General features: G+C 35.6%; 1 protein-coding gene across 3 annotated transcripts in view; it reads right to left on the reverse strand.

Annotated features, from left to right (window-relative positions):
- Positions 1 to 19,998, reverse strand: part of LOC145988767 (uncharacterized) — a 58,615-nt gene that overhangs the window by 11,436 nt on the left and 27,181 nt on the right. For 2 of the 3 annotated variants that reach the window (XM_083123942.1, XM_083123944.1), the window contains exons 5-8: positions 19,116 to 19,390; positions 17,208 to 17,348; positions 13,339 to 13,691; positions 2,696 to 2,874 (exon numbers count right to left, since the gene is read on the reverse strand). In XM_083123942.1, coding sequence (XP_082980068.1) covers positions 2,696 to 2,874; positions 13,339 to 13,691; positions 17,208 to 17,348; positions 19,116 to 19,390 — 948 coding nt within the window. The remainder of the gene's footprint in view (positions 1 to 2,695; positions 2,875 to 13,338; positions 13,692 to 17,207; positions 17,349 to 19,115; positions 19,391 to 19,998) is intronic. The other variant, XM_083123943.1, reaches the window with a different exon arrangement.

The raw sequence follows: 19,998 nt of genomic DNA on the forward strand, positions 1-19,998 counted from the left end.
TTTGACATTTTTTTTTAATTGCATATATTCCGAATGCAACCATGTGCTCGGATCTTAGACACAAAACAATGTAACGAACTCAATACTTTTGTAACAATGCACTCTTGTATGTGCAATCAGTACTGTTGATCAAACGTCAACGTAGACAACCAAATTAAGACATTCATTTGCAAATTATAGTGAAAATGTAACAAGTGACTGTATCAACATTTTTAAAGTTTGCACAAAAAATCTGCAATATGTTCATAATTATTTAGCACTAATACATCCACTTTATCAATCATGCATGTTCATGTATATTGTATCAATAAATTGCACGTCACTGAAAAATCACAGATGTAAATTTGGTAAAAATTAGAAGTACATGCTTTTATTTCATTTCCTTTCACTTTTATCACATTCTTAACCTTTCTTGACTTTTGTATAGGGTGACCATAATATTTGAACCCAAAAATGGGACATCCCAAGAAGATGAGTTTCACCCCTCCTCCCCCTTTCCTGAAAAAAATCGGTTAGGCCTCCTAATTAAAAAAAATATTGTTATTATTAACATATTGTTATGGATCACATAAATGATACGTCATAAACAATAAATGAAATATGATCTCTTGTTGTCGAAAGGTATTAATGATTATAATTTCTGTGTGATTTAATAGGGTTTCTGGTCCTTTCTGATTAACCTTTGATGGTAGTCCTACGCTGATTGAGGAATGCCAGAAGTATTTATCAGAAGAACCAATCTTCTTGACAGAAGCTTTATTCTTCACCAACTGTTCATAAAACTTCCCAAAAATCTTACCCCACATATCAGACACACAACTCTGGAATTTTTCTTTTGAGTTTGTGTCAAGATGCAGGAAATTTAAAATATTGTTGCAATTCCGTAAAAATACTGCATGCTTATTCACTGCTCTTTAAATAACTGAACATAATACAACATATTTTTTGGCATGAAATGTGTCTCAAATTTAGACTTGGTTTTCAAGATAACTCCTACACCTTTATATAACGGGACAAATAGTGGCTTTTAATAATACGGATGGGACGACCGGGGCACACCTCTGAAACAGGACTGTTCCAGTCAAAACGGGACATATGGTCACCCTACTTTTGTAGCATTGTCTACCTGCATCGTGGTACGCCATAATTTAAACAATTTTGCCAAAAAATGCACGTTGGACGAACAATTCAAAACTTTACCATGTTTTCTGATAATAATGTTCACCCCCCCCCCCCCATTTACTTGATCAATTCAAGCGACTACCTAAGTTAATTACGTACAACAAGTACTGAAACAAAATGGATTCATGTTGCGATAAACCTTTTTTGGTATCATCAGCCGATTATATTTTGTCACGTAATCCAACTACAGTTCATGCTAGTCATTTTAGTCTAAATATCATTGATTAATTTTAGTAAATGACCGATATTTGGTGGGTACACTCGTGCAACAACAACCCTTTTTACCATTTCTTTGTATTTGACCATCATGCACTGCCGATTTCTTAATAGAAACTAAGGCAATTTCACGTCTGTGTATCCAAATTTAGCATGTGCTTTACTAACTCAATCAATATCAAATTCACACGTTATTTAGCATTTTGGTAATGCTATGCAGGTTCATAAAGCACCTTCACATTTCACTAAGTCACTTAAAGTACAAATACGCTTTACATGCATGTCAAATCAAGTATCAAGTTCCACTTCAACACGTTACCCAACCATTTGCAGCTAACTCTGTGAAAATCCATTGCAGAGAGATTCACAAAAGCAAGCAATTGAGTGAATAGGACTAACTTTCAGAGTTCGCCGCGGATGGCGTTAACAGCAATGATGTGTGGTACAATCTATTGAGTGTTTAGCAAACTACGTGCAGTCGTTCAGGTTCTCAACTTCTGAATGCGTAAGCATTTTATCGAAGGATGAGAATTGTAATGATTTTCAAATTGTGATTTGATTATTGAAAACGAACGATAGTCTGAAAATCACTACAATCAATATCTGCCAATACTTTTCAGGCATTTTGGTCTTCACACTCTCCTCGAAAAAATGCTGTAAGACACTTTTAAGGAGTCCAATTACCCTGAAAATTATGCAACATACAAAGTTTCCTTTTATTTTGCACCAGTTTTGTGTGAAAAAACTGAATTTTGTGATAACGTAATACGTAATTTAATATTCTGATATAATTGTCACATATTTAAAGAAAAAAACTGGTAAATTGATGCATAGAATTAGAGTTATGCACAGAAAGGCTAACGGGACTTGACCTACAGTTTAAAGAGGGATCTGAACCACTATGTGGCATATAACTAAAGTGGAATGATTAAACACTAGTATTAATCAATATTTTGAACAACTTTTAATTATTACAATATTCAAGCAGCTGTATTAGTGAGTGTTGGTTCAAAGTTGTATTGGCTCAGCCCAAGAAAAAATATTTCATTTCCCTTACTTTTCCAGGACAGTGCAAACCTTGGGTAAGTGGGTGGGTTAATCTGTCCCGTCTATATTAAACACACACTCTCAATAGAGTAAAATGGTATACAATTTTCTGAATTCAATTTTTTTACCTTGGTCCCCTGAAATACATAAAACCAAGGTTCCACTGTACTACAATGCTGAAAATTGATTACAGAACAAGAGTTAGTAAGAAAGGACCTTGAAAATTACAAGTGATGTATGACAAACATACCTGCATTGTGAATAATGCTTCTTTTTAAGAAATGTGCTGCATCTTCATGATAGTTTTGGCAAATGCAAATCTTGGCTCTCTGAAGGCACACTTTTGCAGACAACGCATTTGCTAAAATGCACACTTTACTGCTCTCCTCCAGTGTGGAACTTTTAGACTTGCCGAGTGATTTCAGGCATCTGAAACAAAAAAATATATAAATACTTGAAGTGCTCTCTGAGTCATTGCAGGCAAAGATAAATCAATCTGAAATCTTGCATTTTGTGAGGAAGATACTTTATTGCTATCAAACCAAATGAACCCACACAAAGCTTCATATCTCAAAACATGCTACATATGCACGAAAGTGCGTGTGTTGCCTATATAGAAATGAGCTTGAACCCTTGGCAGTGTGTTCTAATGCACCACAAAGCCTGAGATTCCAGGTTTGAGCCCTGGGTAAGGCATATCAGCGTCCCATCACCTATTTCATCAATTCATCCCTCATTGTGATTAAGCCAAGAAAAAAAGACAAAATTAACAAACAGAAGGAAACAATAGAAAGTACTGAAATGAAGAGAATTACAGTACACAACAGCATGAAAATAAAAGGCCACAAAGTAGTGTCAATTTTTTAAATGTCTCCTCTCCAGTCAAGATACAAAATAAATTTAAATCCACTCACTAAAACAGGAGCAGCAATGGTCTTCCTTTATGTTTCTTACCAGTTTAGTCTTAAGTGCAATTTGTCCCATATTGGACAACACAAGTAATATCTCTAAATCGCCACTTGCGGCCTTTTATATCTATCCTATCTTGTGTGCTATATGTAGTCACGGACACTTCTGGCTTGTAACGACCTTATTGAAGAAGCACTGAAGCAAGCCATCCATGTCTGACCACCAAGCACCTTGTGACTAGACAACCCAACCAGCATTGCAATTCTGCGGCTTGTATACTCTGTAAATTGAGTAGTGATGCCAAAGAGAAATACGAGATGAAGATTGTCGATCGTAATGTCTCGTGTTCTCGACATGGAATAATACTCGGTCCACGTTACGTTCCATTATTTAATGTTGTTTGGGAACGAACCTGACGGACTGGGTTTATATTTTCACTCCTTGTATTACAGTAAATTCCATATTTTACAATTATATTAATGCTTTGAACGAAAATAATACCCAGAAAAATATCGAACACACGTTCACACCACTCTTCTCACACACATGCACGTGAAAACAAACACACAAAGCTAAGTTTTAACTTCCACGTGAATGTCCAAATAACAGTAAATGGAGAAGCACGATGTGCGAAACATGGGATTTTTCACAGAAAGAATGCATCTATTTTTGACATACGTGGTTTCTATTAATAGACAATGAAACAATTATGAGAGAAATTAAGATGCATTTTCATCTTCAGATGTTGAGGAAGGAAACAGACTGACTGGAAAAAAGAAAACTGGGTGCTATTGATAGTGTGTTGGTTAGCGTACAGAGCTTTCACCAGTGAGATCTAGGTTCGATCCCCAACAAGGACAATTTTTTTTATTCTTTTCTATTAGTGAAGAAGTATGTAATATTGTTTTCTAGGCATTTTGACGAAAGGATAAACATCAAATTTGTTCGTTTAATCTGTATTTTCATTCTTCTAATAAGTTCTCTATCACAAGGGGACATAGAGATTCTCTATCTAGGCGATAGATATCTTCTCAATGGTCCCGTAGCTACGATTCTCCAGTCCCTTCCACCCACTTGTCTTATTTATTTACTTCATTCATATCAACTCACGAAATACCATGAATCTAACGAAAACAGTTAGAACAAGAAACACACCTCGCGTCGAAGGTTCCAGACTCGAGTTCTGGCTTTTTTTTTGCGAGGGTGATTATTCTTGTGTGTTTATCATCTTTGGCAAAAAAATATTCCTCATTATTGCCGTGATTAACCTAGGGAGAGACCAAAGCGACTGAAATAACAAATGTACAGAAAATGCAAGACACATCTGCCTAGACATTAGCAATCTGAAAATTAACTTGTGTTTCAGTCGACTACTTTCGAAAGAATTTCGTGTTGTCTCGTTTAGAGTGTTGGTTATCGTGTCGGATAAGCATGCGGCAACCCGAGTTCGAGCCCAGTGGAAGGAAAGTTTTTTTTTTGTCTAATTTCATTTTCATTTCAATTTTTAACCTGAAACTAACAAATTTAATGGTAATTTTTTTCAATTTTTTTTTTTTGGATATTCTATATGTCATATACCTATATTTTTTAGGTCATCAACGTCCGTTCCCTAATTATAAATATATTAAATTATGTGGATACCTGATGTGAAACGTACGATGCACGATCATAGAGCCTGAATGTTGCATTGAAAACTGCAGAGAACAATGACTGACTTATGAACAGTGAAAGGTTTTTCCATGCTCCAATGGGATTTTATTTATAACTATAAATAAACAAGGGAGATGGACACAGGTTGGTATGATGAACTAAATTGTAATCTAAAAGTTGTAATTGAAGAAACAAAACACGTTCACGGTCAAAAATAGGGCATTCAATTTCAGGCACATTACACTAACTGAAAAAGTATTTTCAAAATTATTAGTATCCCCGTTCTTCACCTTTTTCTCAGTTGTCACCCATGTCAATTTCCTCTATATTCTCTGTATTCTCATTGGGACAAATACCCACATCCATGCCCGAACCGAGTATTGGTAATGTCGCACGCTAGCCAACAGTTCCCGAGGAAAAGTTTGATACGCGGTTTAGGCTCAAGTGGTTGGAATCCCACTTTAAACTATAGATCCAGTTTTCTTACTGTGCATAAAGTGGACTTAAAAAGAAGGAAAAAATCGAGGAAAAGCGCTTGAAGGTTTTGATGAGTTCCAAGTGCCTTGATGAGGCGAAGCTATTACATGATTTTCAAGTGGTCAAGTGGCCCCGTGGTAGCGCATAAGTTTCACGTAAAGAAGGCTTTGAGTTCGATTCCCATTCTATTGCCCTATTTTTTTTTTTTAAATAACTCGAGCAACTAATTATTGCATTTTATTTAATAATTTATTGGAGTAAAAGTTAAATACATTTTTACTTTATTTTTGGGTGGAAATCTTTACTTTACCATTTTAAATTTTATTTGTGCAAATTATTTTTTACGATATTTTTTTTTTTCACATTTCTCATCATTTTACAAACATACTCAATAAAATGTTATGCCTGGCGAAAAGTACACATTTCTATCGAGAAAATGATCCAGAAATACATATAATACTATTCACAAGAAATAATCGTAATCGTTTGGAAAACAAAATTCAATTCAAAATTCAACAATTCGCACAGCAAATAAAATAAGGATGTTCGCAATAAATAAATTGAAATATATAGTCGCTCGAGTAAAGAAAAAAATTGGAGGCAATGAAACGGGAATCGAACCCAGTATCTCCTGCGTGTCAAACTAACACGCTACCTGGTCTTCTGTCAGTCGGACAATCTAATCATCTTATGACTGAGTAACGCTTGCTAAGTTTCAAATTTTTGAAGCGCTTGTAATTGTTGTTGTGTGTCACGTAGTTATGTTTACTGCAACATTTGAGTACACAATCCAAACATACGTAAATTTTATACACAGAAAACATGGGTTTTCTGCACATAATTACGGAGCATGCGCTCTGTCAAGGACTAGAAAGAACCTCGCAAAAGTTACTGAAGCTTCTCTGTGGTGCTGACAGTTGGCCCCAGAGTCACGTGGTAATTTGCTTATCAGTCGACATGACCTTGTGCCTGCAGAACCACACTGAAGTGAACGAAGGTATTTTACGTGTTTGTAAGCTGGAAGAAAACATGCCACGCGTTACAACAGACAGAGGTTTGTCTTCAGCTTTGGGACAGACAAACCACACTAGGCATACAGACAGAGTATAATGTAAGATAAAAGAAAATTATTTCTCAGTCTCCTCACACTGACAATTTTATTGCCATTCTTTGGAGTTATTTGACCACAGAAACGGAATTATATTATTGAAGTCGTATCTCGTGTTCTGGCTTGGTTCAGTATGATGATCAGGTTTTCTGACAAAAGCAGGACGAGCTACCCAAGAACAGTAATTGTCTATCTTTTATATCTGCTTCCTTCATCATCCGGTATAAGGCAGAAAAGAACATACCACAAATGTGTAAGAGAACTATTGCTAATTTGGTAACTTGTCTTGCAATTGAATTTCTGTCATGAACAGCTGCAAAGAAACAAAGGATTTCCTTTTTAAAGATTACACTGAAGAATTGTTATTTGATTAGGAAACTAAAATGACTTCAGTATTCCCATGCAGTACACAAGAGATTCTAAACACACTCTAAAACATACTACTGTTCTTCTTGTATGTACGCATTGCTTGCATTATAGAATTATTTTCTTGTAGTTTACGGTTATTACAAGCATAAGAAAACAGTTTTTCTTTGTGACGTTTCAGGAGAACACACGCTCCTTTCATCAGACATTTATTTTCATTTTGACTAAAGATACAGTTATAACAATGGTTAGTAATTTTTAAACAAAAAGAATCCGTTATATAATGGACGTTGTCAATGTTACATTGTTGTAATATAGCAACTTAACTGTGAAAAAAAAAAAAAAAGCAGTCTGTTGTATTTTTATTTGAGATTTTTTAAATTATGAATCCCAAATATCATCTGGTAATTCAAATTCATCATTGTTTTCACACAGTCTCTTGATGTTTTCTGTTACATTAAATTTCAAAGATGGTGGCTTACTCCATTTGTGAAAAAGAAAACTCCATACTGGATCTACATTACCATTTTCATTATTTAATTTATTCCAGTGTTCTTCTGCAATGAACGAAGCTTCCCAGACATTCAACTCTGTGTTTCCCGTTAATCTTTTTAAAACCCTTCTCTTTTTAATCAAATGTTTCTCTTCGATGATATGAGTTGACAAACCTGTTCTTGGGTTTAGATTTATAATGTCCAAATCGTGAAGAAAGTAATTGAAAGCAGTATCACGATACCAAGGGAAATGAAGAAAAAACTCATTGTCAAAAATTCAACCCTGCCAATTGCCTTTGGACTACCAAAAACTCACAAACCAGGAACTCCAATACGACCCATCATTGCAACTTTCACACATCCTGCATACAAACTATCCAAATATTTAGTTGAAAGACTTGCTATAATTAAACAACAAACACCATTCAGTGTTAAAAATGCATATGAAGTGAAACAGAAACTAAAAAATATTGTTTGGAATAATGAGTATCGTATTGCAAGTTTTGATGTTGAAAATTTATATCCAAGTGTCCCAATAGAAGGTGCCACAGATGCATTACACAGATGGCTTATTGAGATGAAGGTTAACCCAGTAGAATCATGGGAAATGGTTCGATGGTTTACTGTATGTGCAAATTACAATTACTTTATATTTGATGGCAAAATCTATCAACAAAGTAATGGTCTATCAATGGGAAACCCAGTATCCGGAATCATCTCCAGCATTTTCCTTCATTACATAGAATCTCCAATTGTTAATGCAATAGGTGTGGATATCAAACTCTACATCAGATATGTAGATGATGTGCTAATTATTGCTAAAAATGATAACACCATCATGGACGTATTTAAATTGTTAAATGAATCACATCGTCGCATAAAATTCACTTGTGAACCCATGAATAACAATGTAATTTCTTTCCTTGATCTGCAAATTAAGACAACTGACTCAACAATTCAAACATCAGTCCATAGAAAAAAATTAGCGGGTGAAAAATACATCCATGCCAATTCAGAACATTCGCGTATAACAATGGATAACATATTTTTAAATTTTTTCCTGAGAGCACAAAGACTATGTTCTAATAATGAGGATATCAAAAATGAAGAAGAAAGGCTTTTTAGTATAGCAAAAGAAAATGGCTTTCACACTAACAGAATAAACCAAATCAAAAAACAAGTAGCAAGAAAACTAAAGGAAAAGAGAGATACAGACAAAGATGAAAAATCTGTTGAAAAGAAATTTGTGTGCATTCCATTCCACAAGGGATTCTCACATAAAATTGCAAAAATTTTCAGAAGTTTTGATTTCAAAATTGTTTTTAAATCACCAAGAAGTTTGGAATGTACATTTAATGAATTCAAAATGAGAAACTCTCTACCAGATGCGGAAACCACAGGAATATATAATATAAGTTGTTCATGTTCAAAGGATTATGTGGGACAAACAGCAAGGAAAATGGCAATAAGATGGCACGAACACGATTTGGACATTATAAATCTAAACCCAAGAACAGGTTTGTCAACTCATATCATCGAAGAGAAACATTTGATTAAAAAGAGAAGGGTTTTAAAAAGATTAACGGGAAACACAGAGTTGAATGTCTGGGAAGCTTCGTTCATTGCAGAAGAACACTGGAATAAATTAAATAATGAAAATGGTAATGTAGATCCAGTATGGAGTTTTCTTTTTCACAAATGGAGTAAGCCACCATCTTTGAAATTTAATGTAACAGAAAACATCAAGAGACTGCGTGAAAACAATGATGAATTTGAATTACCAGATGATATTTGGGATTCATAATTTAAAAAATCTCAAATAAAAATACAACAGACTGCTTTTTTTTTTTTTTTTTCACAGTTAAGTTGCTATATTACAACAATGTAACATTGACAACGTCCATTATATAACGGATTCTTTTTGTTTAAAAATTACTAACCATTGTTATAACTGTATCTTTAGTCAAAATGAAAATAAATGTCTGATGAAAGGAGCGTGTGTTCTCCTGAAACGTCACAAAGAAAAACTGTTTTCTTATGCTTGTAATAACCGTAAACTACAAGAAAATAATACTACTGTTCGTTTCAACGTATTACTTCAACAATCAAGATACAAAATAAAGGGCATGCTCAAGAAAAATTATGTTTCTTTGATTATCAAGTGCATTACGTAGTTAACATCAAGTTTGGATTTGCCGGTTATCCAAATATTATTAATTTTAAAAATAGTCTTTCAGTTAGTGTAATGTGCCTGAAATTGAATGTCCTATTTTTAACCGTGAACGTGTTTTGTTTCTTCAGTTACAACTTTTAGTTTACAATTTAGTTCATCATACAAACCTGTGTCCTTCTCCCTTGTGTATTTATAGTTATAAATAAAATCCCATTGGAGCATGGAAAAACCTTTCACTGTTCATAAGTCAGTCATTGTTCTCTGCAGTTTTCAATGCAACATTCAGGCTCTCTGATCGTGCATCAGGTATCCACATAATATAATATAACCTACAGCGCTACAGCCCTTGAAGGGCCTTGGCTTACCTACCGACTGTGGTCTCCCTCCCACAATGTTCTTCCATCACCTATTATCGTGTAGGTATCCACATAATTTAATATATTTATAAGTTGTTAAGTTGTTTTAAGCGAAATTCTCCATTTTTATTCTTTCCATATATGATATCAATATCACATTGCAAACAGTTATTAATGGTTTCAATGTCATTTGCTGGGGAAAAAAGTTTCGTATTACTTTAGATTCAAACATGCAAACGCAAGTATCAAAGTATTGCTTTAGACAGCACTCATGATTTTGAAACGTGGAAAGGTAATCATTTTACAGGAAACGTGAAAGTTGGTGTGTGTTAACAGAATGTAGCTACTGCCATATTAGCACTGACAACTAGGAAGCGTTCTCAATGATCACGTGGCTGCATGTTTTTCCCTAATAAATAACTGATTCTTTTCAACACATACACAAATACATCGTCGCTTCGGAACATCAAATTTTCATCTTTGCTGCTTTCAGATTACCAACATACGAAGTAGCATGCAATTCAAAAGGTTTTGCAGAAACCTCAGTTTTATAAATAAGGTTGGATGAAAGAAAAAAAAAAAAAGAAAAAAAGAAAGAAAAAAATCCTTGGGCTCGAACTCGGGTTGGCGGCATGCTAGTCCGACACGATAACCAACACTCTAAACGAGACAACATGAAATTCTTTCGAAAGTAGTCGACTGGAACACAAGTTAATTTTCAGATTGCTAATTCCCAAGGTATAACATGCCTACGCAGATGTGTCTTGCATTTTCTGTACTTTTGTTATTTCAGTCGCTTTGGTCTCTCCCTAGGTTAATCACGGCAATAATGAGGAATATTTTTTTTGCCAAAGATGATAAACAGACACACAAGAATAATCACCCTCGCAAAAAAAAAAGCCAGAACTCGAGTCTGGAACCTTCGACGCGAGGTGTGTTTCTTGTTCTAACTGTTTTCGTTAGATTCATGGTATTTCGTGAGTTGATATGAATGAAGTAAATAAATAAGACAAGTGGGTGGAAGGGGCTGGAGAATCGTAGCTACGGAACCATTGAGAAGATATCTATCGCCTAGATAGAGAATCTCTATATCCCCTTGTGATAGAGAACTTATTAGAAGAATGAAAATACAGATTAAACGAACAAATTTGATGTTTATCCTTTCGTCAAAATGCCTAGAAAACAATATTACATACTTCTTCACTAATAGAAAAGAATAAAAAAAATTGTCCTTGTTGGGGATCGAACCTAGATCTCACTGGTGAAAGCTCTGTACGCTAACCAACACTCTATCAATAGCACCCAGTTTTCTTTTTTCCAGTCAGTCTGTTTCCTTCCTCAACATCTGAAGACGAAAATGCATCTTAATTTCTCTCATAATTGTTTCATTGTCTATTAATAGAAACCACGTATGTCAAAAATAGATGCATTCTTTCTGTGAAAAATCCCATGTTTCGCACATCGTGCTTCTCCATTTACTGTTATTTGGACATTCACGTGGAAGTTAAAACTTAGCTTTGTGTGTTTGTTTTCACGTGCATGTGTGTGAGAAGAGTGGTGTGAACGTGTGTTCGATATTTTTCTGGGTATTATTTTCGTTCAAAGCATTAATATAATTGTAAAATATGGAATTTACTGTAATACAAGGAGTGAAAATATAAACCCAGTCCGTCAGGTTCGTTCCCAAACAACATTAAATAATGGAACGTAACGTGGACCGAGTATTATTCCATGTCGAGAACACGAGACATTACGATCGACAATCTTCATCTCGTATTTCTCTTTGGCATCACTACTCAATTTACAGAGTATACAAGCTGCAGAATTGCAATGCTGGTTGGGTTGTCTAGTCACAAGGCGCATGGTGGTCAGACATGGATGGCTTGCTTCAGTGCTTCTTCAATAAGGTCGTTACAAGCCAGAAGTGTCCGTGACTGTACATCCTGATTTTAATATGGGTACTACTCTGTACTGAACTTCAAATAAGTGCAATGAATCAAAATATTTTACATATTTTTAAGACTTTTATATTGCAAAGTTACATAAAGAAGTTTTATAGTTTTGGTTTTCCCACTAGCATAATAGCACTTGCAGATCAAGTAACTTAATATTAAACATATACATTATTTAATTTCACGTAACTATGCTATGTGCTGCAAAATAAGTATTCAAAACTAATAAATATAACACAGAAATTGGAATACTGTTTCCAAACTCCTTATTTACATCCTCAGGGATCGAAAAGGAATCAGCAAGCAATCTCATCTATTCCTTGGGGAACCAGTCACCTCATAAGTCAGAATAGTAAAAGTTTCTTAAGTGTGTTATCATTAACACTATTTTTAGTTTGTATTTTGTGTATTCCTTCCTTGTCATTTTCAAAAGTTTCATGATTAGGTTATAATTTTTTATTATGTTTAATAAATCTAAAGAGTTCAGCAACGTCTGCTTTATGTAGCATTTTCTATGCCTAATGTATTCTTTCTAACAACTGCACTTTATGCTGCAAATGCCAGTATTTATAGCAGGGCTGGCCAAAGTACGACCCAATGGCCACATCACACGACATTTTAATGTGACCACCTTAACATCTAACCTCTTTTTGAAGCATTATATTTGGTGCAAATATATAACATGCCCTGGGACCAATTGTGCTCCAGTTGTTACTGTACCTATATTAAAAAGAAAGTTTGGACACACCTGATTTAACCCCTTAAGTGCGTAATTAATAAATTTAACAATTTATTATCACTCTCCAAGAGCAGCTTCTATACTCAAAGAAGACAGAAGACTCCTTTTGCTGCTTTGAAGCCTCATGGGAAAAAAAAAACAAAAGACTTCAAATTGCAAGAAGCCAGGGTTCCTAGGTTCGAATCCCAGCCTGGGCATGGATGTTCTTTTTGAGTGTCCAATTTCATCATCATCATTGCAATTATCCAAAAGTGGTAGAAAAATGACCTAAAATAACCTAATTCAATCAATCTGTCAAGAAAAATACTCATGAGACTCCTGAATTGGCACACCTCTGCTCCAATCACAGAGAAATAGATTATATCCAAGTATAAGATAAACACAGCTAGCAGAGTGCCAACGTGGCATCTCATGGTGGAAATGTGAACTAACCCACTTGTGAAAAAAAAAAAAAGCACATCCACAGGAGATATTAGCCAGAGAATGTTGAGGACTGATACATCCGTCAAACCCACTGCAGATGACAACGTGAGCATGACAGATATATCAGTCATACCCACTTGAAGACTTAAATCATCTTTGTAGCACTTCCTAAAGTTTGAAGAGCCTCGTTTCTTGGCCTGGTTCAGAAACTAAGTGTTTAATTTCATTATTTATAAATGTACGTGCCTTTTTAAAATTTGTTGAGCTTCCTTCCATTTCTTCTGAATTGAATACACCTCAGCCTGCATTATTAACGAAGCAACATCATTGTCAAAATGCATTAGATCTTCATCCAAAAAGCCATTCGCATCCACCTCTTGCAATGATTCTCCAGCGTACTCTGTCAGAGGCTTGTACTGTAGAATACCTGCTTCACACACGGTCTCTGCCTTTCCAAGTTGACGTGATTTGAGCAACGATACAACAGTCGCATGGAGCAACGATGTGAATGATGGTAAGCAATCTTTTCTAGGCATCTTCGATGAAGAATGCGTCACTGAAAGAAGTTTCAAGAAATTCTCAGATGCTTCTTCAAATTTCTGAAAAAGAGACATTAAACCTACATTTGTCTACTATTATGGAATGTGCAACTTTGAAAATACGAGGGATATCCACAAAGTTGCTTTTTAAATTGCGCAATGTGAGCATGCATGTTGAGTTTGTTGATTATCTGGGAAGGCATGGATGCCATTTGCAAGCACTTACAGTCAGGAACCCATAAATTCTAATAGGTTCTATTGGGTTCCGCTGCAGGACCGGAACCTTTTTTTCTATCACAATTTAGATTCGGTCCAAGTTGTATATTGTTTCATTGAAAAAAGGTTCCTGGACCGTATTTAAATTCATCCGGGAAAGAAGGTTCCTGGACCATATTTAAATTCATCCAGGAAAACATTTCTTGGACCGTATTTAAATTGAGCCGGAAAAAAGGTTCCTGGACAGTGTTTAAATTCATCTGGAAAAAAGGTTACTGGACCATATTTAAATTCATCCTGAAAAAAGGTTCCTGGATCGAATTGAACTAGAACTTATTTACACACGCTGATTTTCTCTTCTGGATGGGAATTGAATTTATGTACAAATTATGGATTTATGGATTTACATTCTAATGGGTTCTATTTGGTTCTGTAACAGGACGGGAACTAATTTAAATTAGATCCAGTTGCACTTTGTTTCATTGAAAAATAGGTTCATGGATTGTATTTAAATTGAGCCGGAAAAAAAGGTTCCTGGACCGTATTTAAATTGAGGTGGAAAAAAGGTTCCTGGGCCACATTTAAATTGAGGTGGAAAAAAGTTCCTGGGCCATATTTAAATTGAGGTGGAAAAAAGGTTCCTGGACCATATTTAAATTGAGGTGGAAAAAAGGTTCCTGGACCATATTTAAATTGAGGTGGAAAAAAGGTTCCTGGACCATATTTAAATTGAGGTGGAAAAAAGGTTCCTGGACCATATTTAAATTGAGGTGGAAAAAAGGTTCCTGGACCATATTTAAATTCATCCTGAAAAAAGGTTCCTGGGCCGTATTTAAATTGAGCTGGAAAAAAATGTTGCTGGACCATATTTAAATTCATCCTGAAAAAAGGTTCCTGGACCGTATTTACATTGAGCCAAAAAAAAAAGGTTTCTTGACCATATTTAAATTGATCTGGTAAAAAGGTTCCTGGACCGAATTCAAATACCTTACAGCTAAAAACCTTCTTTATGGTCCAGAACCCATTTATGCTTGCTGATTTTCTCTCCTGGACTGGAATTGAATTTATTTAAAATTCCTGGACCTTTAACAACCCTGCTTACAGTGTGTATGCATCATGACATGTGTTTAGAATGTTTAAGGATATCAAGAAAGTTTCCTGCTTGTTAAATGCAGTCTCTACTACATGTGAGGAACATGAAACCGGTTGAAATTTATCGTAAACTTTGTGAAGTGAACGAAGGACATGTTTGGAGTGATTCAATGCTATGCAGATAGGTGTGACTCTTCAATGAAGGATGCAGAAATGTGCATGATCTTCAGAATGGCAGATCATGTGGTGCATAGGCTCCACAATTCTTAAGCATGTCATGTAATACAGAATAAGTGACACATGCAAAATGGGATGATTCATGACAGTGTTCACCCACACACTGTCGTTGCAATGCAAGATCTCATCACATTTGGCTGGAAACAATTTGATCGCTCCCCACACCCTCCCTACTTCTCAGATTTAGCACCAACTGATTTTCACATGTTCCTGCATCTGAAATCTTTTCTTGCTCACTGGTGTTTCTAAGACAAGGCCAAAGAAACTGCTAGTATGTACTTTGCATTGCAGATGGCATCATTCTAAAATGAAGGGAAAACAAAAACTGGTTCTTGCTACAACATGTCTCAACAATGGTTTTAACTGTGCCAAAAAGTGTACATGTATGGCAATATATACATGGTGTGTAAATATATTCTTGTTTTTCTTTTCTAAATAATCTATTGAAACTTACTTCCTGGACAACCCTCGTATTTTAATGGTATGCTATGAAATTAGTAGATTAACCCTTAGTACGCCGCGCGGTCTGACGAAAGTAAGCCCAGTGTCGCCGAGGCTTCGAGCGCGAAATTTGAATTCGTATACATAATGGAGAAAAATCGTAATAACTCTGGCACTATGGGACCAATCTACTTCGGATAACTTTTGTTTTGCAGGTAGATCATCAGTGCATGTAACCATGTAAAATTTGGATGATCCCAACCGCAGGGGGGTTACGGGCGGGGGCTGCATCCCCCGAATTTCAATGAAAAAACAAATATTGGAGCTTGCCCCCTCTTCTCCAGCTACTTTGGGGAGAAAACTGGAACTTTTGCTTTTTTCTTTAAAGAATGGACCTTCCGCAACAGAATGAAACTTCATTAATGTTTGTGGGTGCAATACAATTTGAATAATAAGGCAAAACATAAAACTGTTTTTGTTTTTTTTTACTGAAAACAGCGAACTTTAGTCAATTTGCATATTATTCATAAAATTGTTATAACTCTGACACTATGGGACCAATCTACTTTGGATAACTTGTTTTGCAGGTAGAACATCAGAGCATGCAACCATGTAAATTTTGGATGCCCCAACCGCAGGGGGGGGGGGGAGATGTTTACGGGCAGGGGCTGCATCCCCCGAATTTCGATGAAAAAAACATATAAAATGTGGAGTTTGCCCCCTCTTCTCCAGCTACTTTGGGGAGAAAACCCGAACCTTTGCTTTTTTATAGTTCGCACTTGCATTTTGTGTAGCCACTGTGAATCTATTTCTTCCCTGTTGACTCAGCTATTTGTGAAAATATGTCCGGAAGGAAACGATTGTGTGTTAGGGAGATCGATGAGCTGTTATATGATACGGTCTTTCACAGCCACTGCTCAGAACGATTATGGTTATGGTGAGGCCTTTCCTAACAGAGGAGGGGAGGGAGCCTTTGCAATCGTTTGTTTTGTCTATACTTCTGGATAGATTCACACTTCTGGCCTCTGGCTATCGCCAAGCTTCATTACATTTCTAACATAGAGGCGACAGAAAGCTTGTGTGACAAAAAAACTTTTATCCAATTTATGTCTAAGTAACTTAAGTTTAAAACAAAACTGACAAACTGGAAATGAATTCCAAAACCTAATTAAGACAATAGAGTTCAATGATATGTCACTAGAAGCACCTATAGTTTCAAAGGGTTTTAATGAGATTGGACTAACAATGAATGTAACAAAGTAGCAACATAATATTTACGGATAATAAATGCTAAATATTCAGGAAAGATTTTGACACTACCTACTACCTTTTCAATGATGCAGAGTGTCATCGCATGCTGGGATATCATGTAGAATTTGGTGAATTATATAACAAATTACTGATGAACACTTTAATCACTAGCATCTTTAAAATCATCAATTATTTAAAATTATAAACAACAATTTTTACCTCTGATATTACTATAAAAAGTAAAACAAATTAATTGGTACTATTGGCACCAGCTAATAGACATTATCAGTAGAGCTACAAAATTACTAATATACCAAGCATAAAAGGAATTTTTCTTACCTGGAGCTCAAAGTACTTCATTGCAGATGTGAAAAGAGCTCTTGATAAGACACTGTCCGATTGGCAATGTACTATGTCTAATAATTTTCTCTGGAAAGTGCAAAGATGAATCTCAGTTTCATTTGTGCTCCCTCCGAGAGCCTATAACGAAAAAATTAAAGTTAAATGCAATAATGTCACTAAATTAGATTATGCTTAAATGTAACACACACAGCTGAATGTAATGAAGGCATACTTCATGGATAGGGCACCACACATTTTTGATATCTGCCAATTTGGGAGTGATGTGATCAGCACCATGCTCTAGTCACCTTTATCCCCAGGTATCCATTTACTTGAGTGTGGGTGAACCCCAGAGCAACTTTATGCAGAGAACAGACCCAAGAAATTCAGACTTTAGATCAAGCACTCCAGGATATATTCCATAAAGAATGTGCATGGTTTATTCACACCTTACTAATGCATGTAGCCAGGTGACTATAGTTAGTTTTGCTTTATTAAGGAAATGTACATTTGCTTGACAAAACCAAGTATATGACTGATTTATTTTACATCTCTTTTATGCCACTTATTGCTAATTGCAAAGATGAGAATGAAATTGATGAAGGGACACACACACAAAATGCCCAACCCAGAATTCAAGCCTGGGACCCCCGGCATCATAGCATGCTGTGCTAACCACTCTGCCATGGAAGTCTGAACCAAGGTACGAGGGTCATCCAGAAAATAAAGACCATTTGGTTATACAAAATGAAAAACACAATATTTAGTGGAAAAAAAACAATTCTGTTACATACCTGAAGCTTCCTTCACTTATCTATATAATCACCTCCTACATTTAAACATTTGTCGTATCTGGGCACAAGCTTCAGAATTCCCATCCTATACTCTTCTGCCGCCAGTTCATTAAGGTCATGGCAACCGTCTTTTGGGATTGTAAAGGTGTTCCTTTGGTGGATTTCATGCCAAAAGGCACTATGATCAATGCAAATCATTATTGTGAAACTAAGAAAACTACAGCGAGCCATCCAAAACAGTAGGCGATGAATGCTTTCTGGAGGAATTGTGCTTCTGCACGACAATGCGCACCCTCACACTGCTGGTGTAACTCAAGAATTGCTGGACCAATTCGGATGGGAAATTTTTGATCATCCACCCTATAGTCTGGACCTTGCTCCTAGCGATTGTCACCTTTTTCCTAAGCTGAAAGAGTTTCTGGGCGGTAAACATTTTGGAAGTGATGAAGAGTTGGAGAATGCAGTGACCACCTGGCTTAATGAACTGGCGGCAGAAGAGTATAACATGGGAATTCTGAAGCTCGTGCCCAGATACAACAAATGTTTAAATGTAGGAGGTGATTATGTAGAGAAGTGAAGTAAGCTTCAGGTATGTAACAGAATTATTTTTTCCAATAAATATTGTGTTTTTCATTTTGTATAACCAAACGGTCTTTATTTTCTGGATGACCCTCGTATATGAATTACATATTAAATTCCTTTCTTTAAAAGGCAGAATTTAGAAAGACAGGTCGTTTATAGTAATATCAGATCATTAGATTACTGGCAATGTTGCTGGTAAACCCACATTGAATAGTTGAGTTGATTTGGTGTTTTAAGTCCACTTTATGCACAATAAGGCTAATCGGGCCTGGACCTACAGTTTAAAGTGGGATCAGAACCACTTGTGCCTCCACTGGGTATCGAACCTGGGACACCTTGATTGCAAGGGAACGACGCTACCAGTGCCATCGGGGAGACTCCACATTGAGTAACCTGTCCCATTGCTGGTATGAAGGAATCATTCATATATCCTAGTTGTATAAAGTAAATGCCCAGGAATTTTCTTCTAAGGTAATAACCAGATTACATACTTTATGGGCATCATTACAATTCCACCGCTACAACATACCTTTTGAATGACAAATTCCAACGCTTTGAGTTGGGCTTCTGTCATATTCAGCATCTGGTAAACCTGAGCTGCATAGTACACTGACAAAATGGGAAAGTACTTTTCGGCAGCTTGGAATTCTTCCAAGGCCATGTTATGGCAACATTGTTTTGAGTAGACCAATCCAAGCAACAGGTGATATCTTCCTACTGTGTGTGATTCTTGGGAAACATTTTGTATCTTCAGGAGAAAGGATAAGGCATCTTCTTCATGGTTCTGGTGGTATAAGATATATGCTGTAAAGGAAATTATACTGGTAAGAATTCTGAAGCATTTTTAATTGAAGGAACATCCAGCTAAACTTTGGTTGAAATAAGAACAATTTTCAAGCTTTAAAGTATAATTCATAGTGATGTGACAAAGCTGAAAATTTACCGATGCCGATGTACTCTGATAATTTTTTGGAACTGATACACAAGATTATTTTCAGCATGACAAAAATAAATTTGCTATGTTCATTTCTATGGCTACAAACAAGCAAAAACGAAATTCCCCGACTTCTCCAGGTTTTCCAGGACAAAATTAATTTTTTCCTGACAATTACAAACTAAACTAAGTCGACGTTTTTGCAAATGGAAATAATAAACTCATACAGATCGAGGTATGGATTTGTTAAGTACCAATATTATCTTCTATGAAATTGACTTAATTTCTCTATAATTTGAATTCAAACAGCAAAATAGTGAATTTGGAAAATTATTACAATTCACAAGCTAGGGAAGGATTACGGAATTTTATCATACACAGTAAGTTTAAAATAAAATATTTGATTATTTTTAAAGTTACGACTAAATGAGATAAGAGTGAAGAGTGATTGATTAAGAAATACAATTTGTAATTTATC

This window comes from Lepisma saccharinum, chromosome 6, assembly GCF_977018435.1.
Source record: "Lepisma saccharinum chromosome 6, izLepSacc3.1, whole genome shotgun sequence".
Taxonomy (NCBI): Eukaryota; Metazoa; Arthropoda; class Insecta; order Zygentoma; family Lepismatidae; genus Lepisma; species Lepisma saccharinum.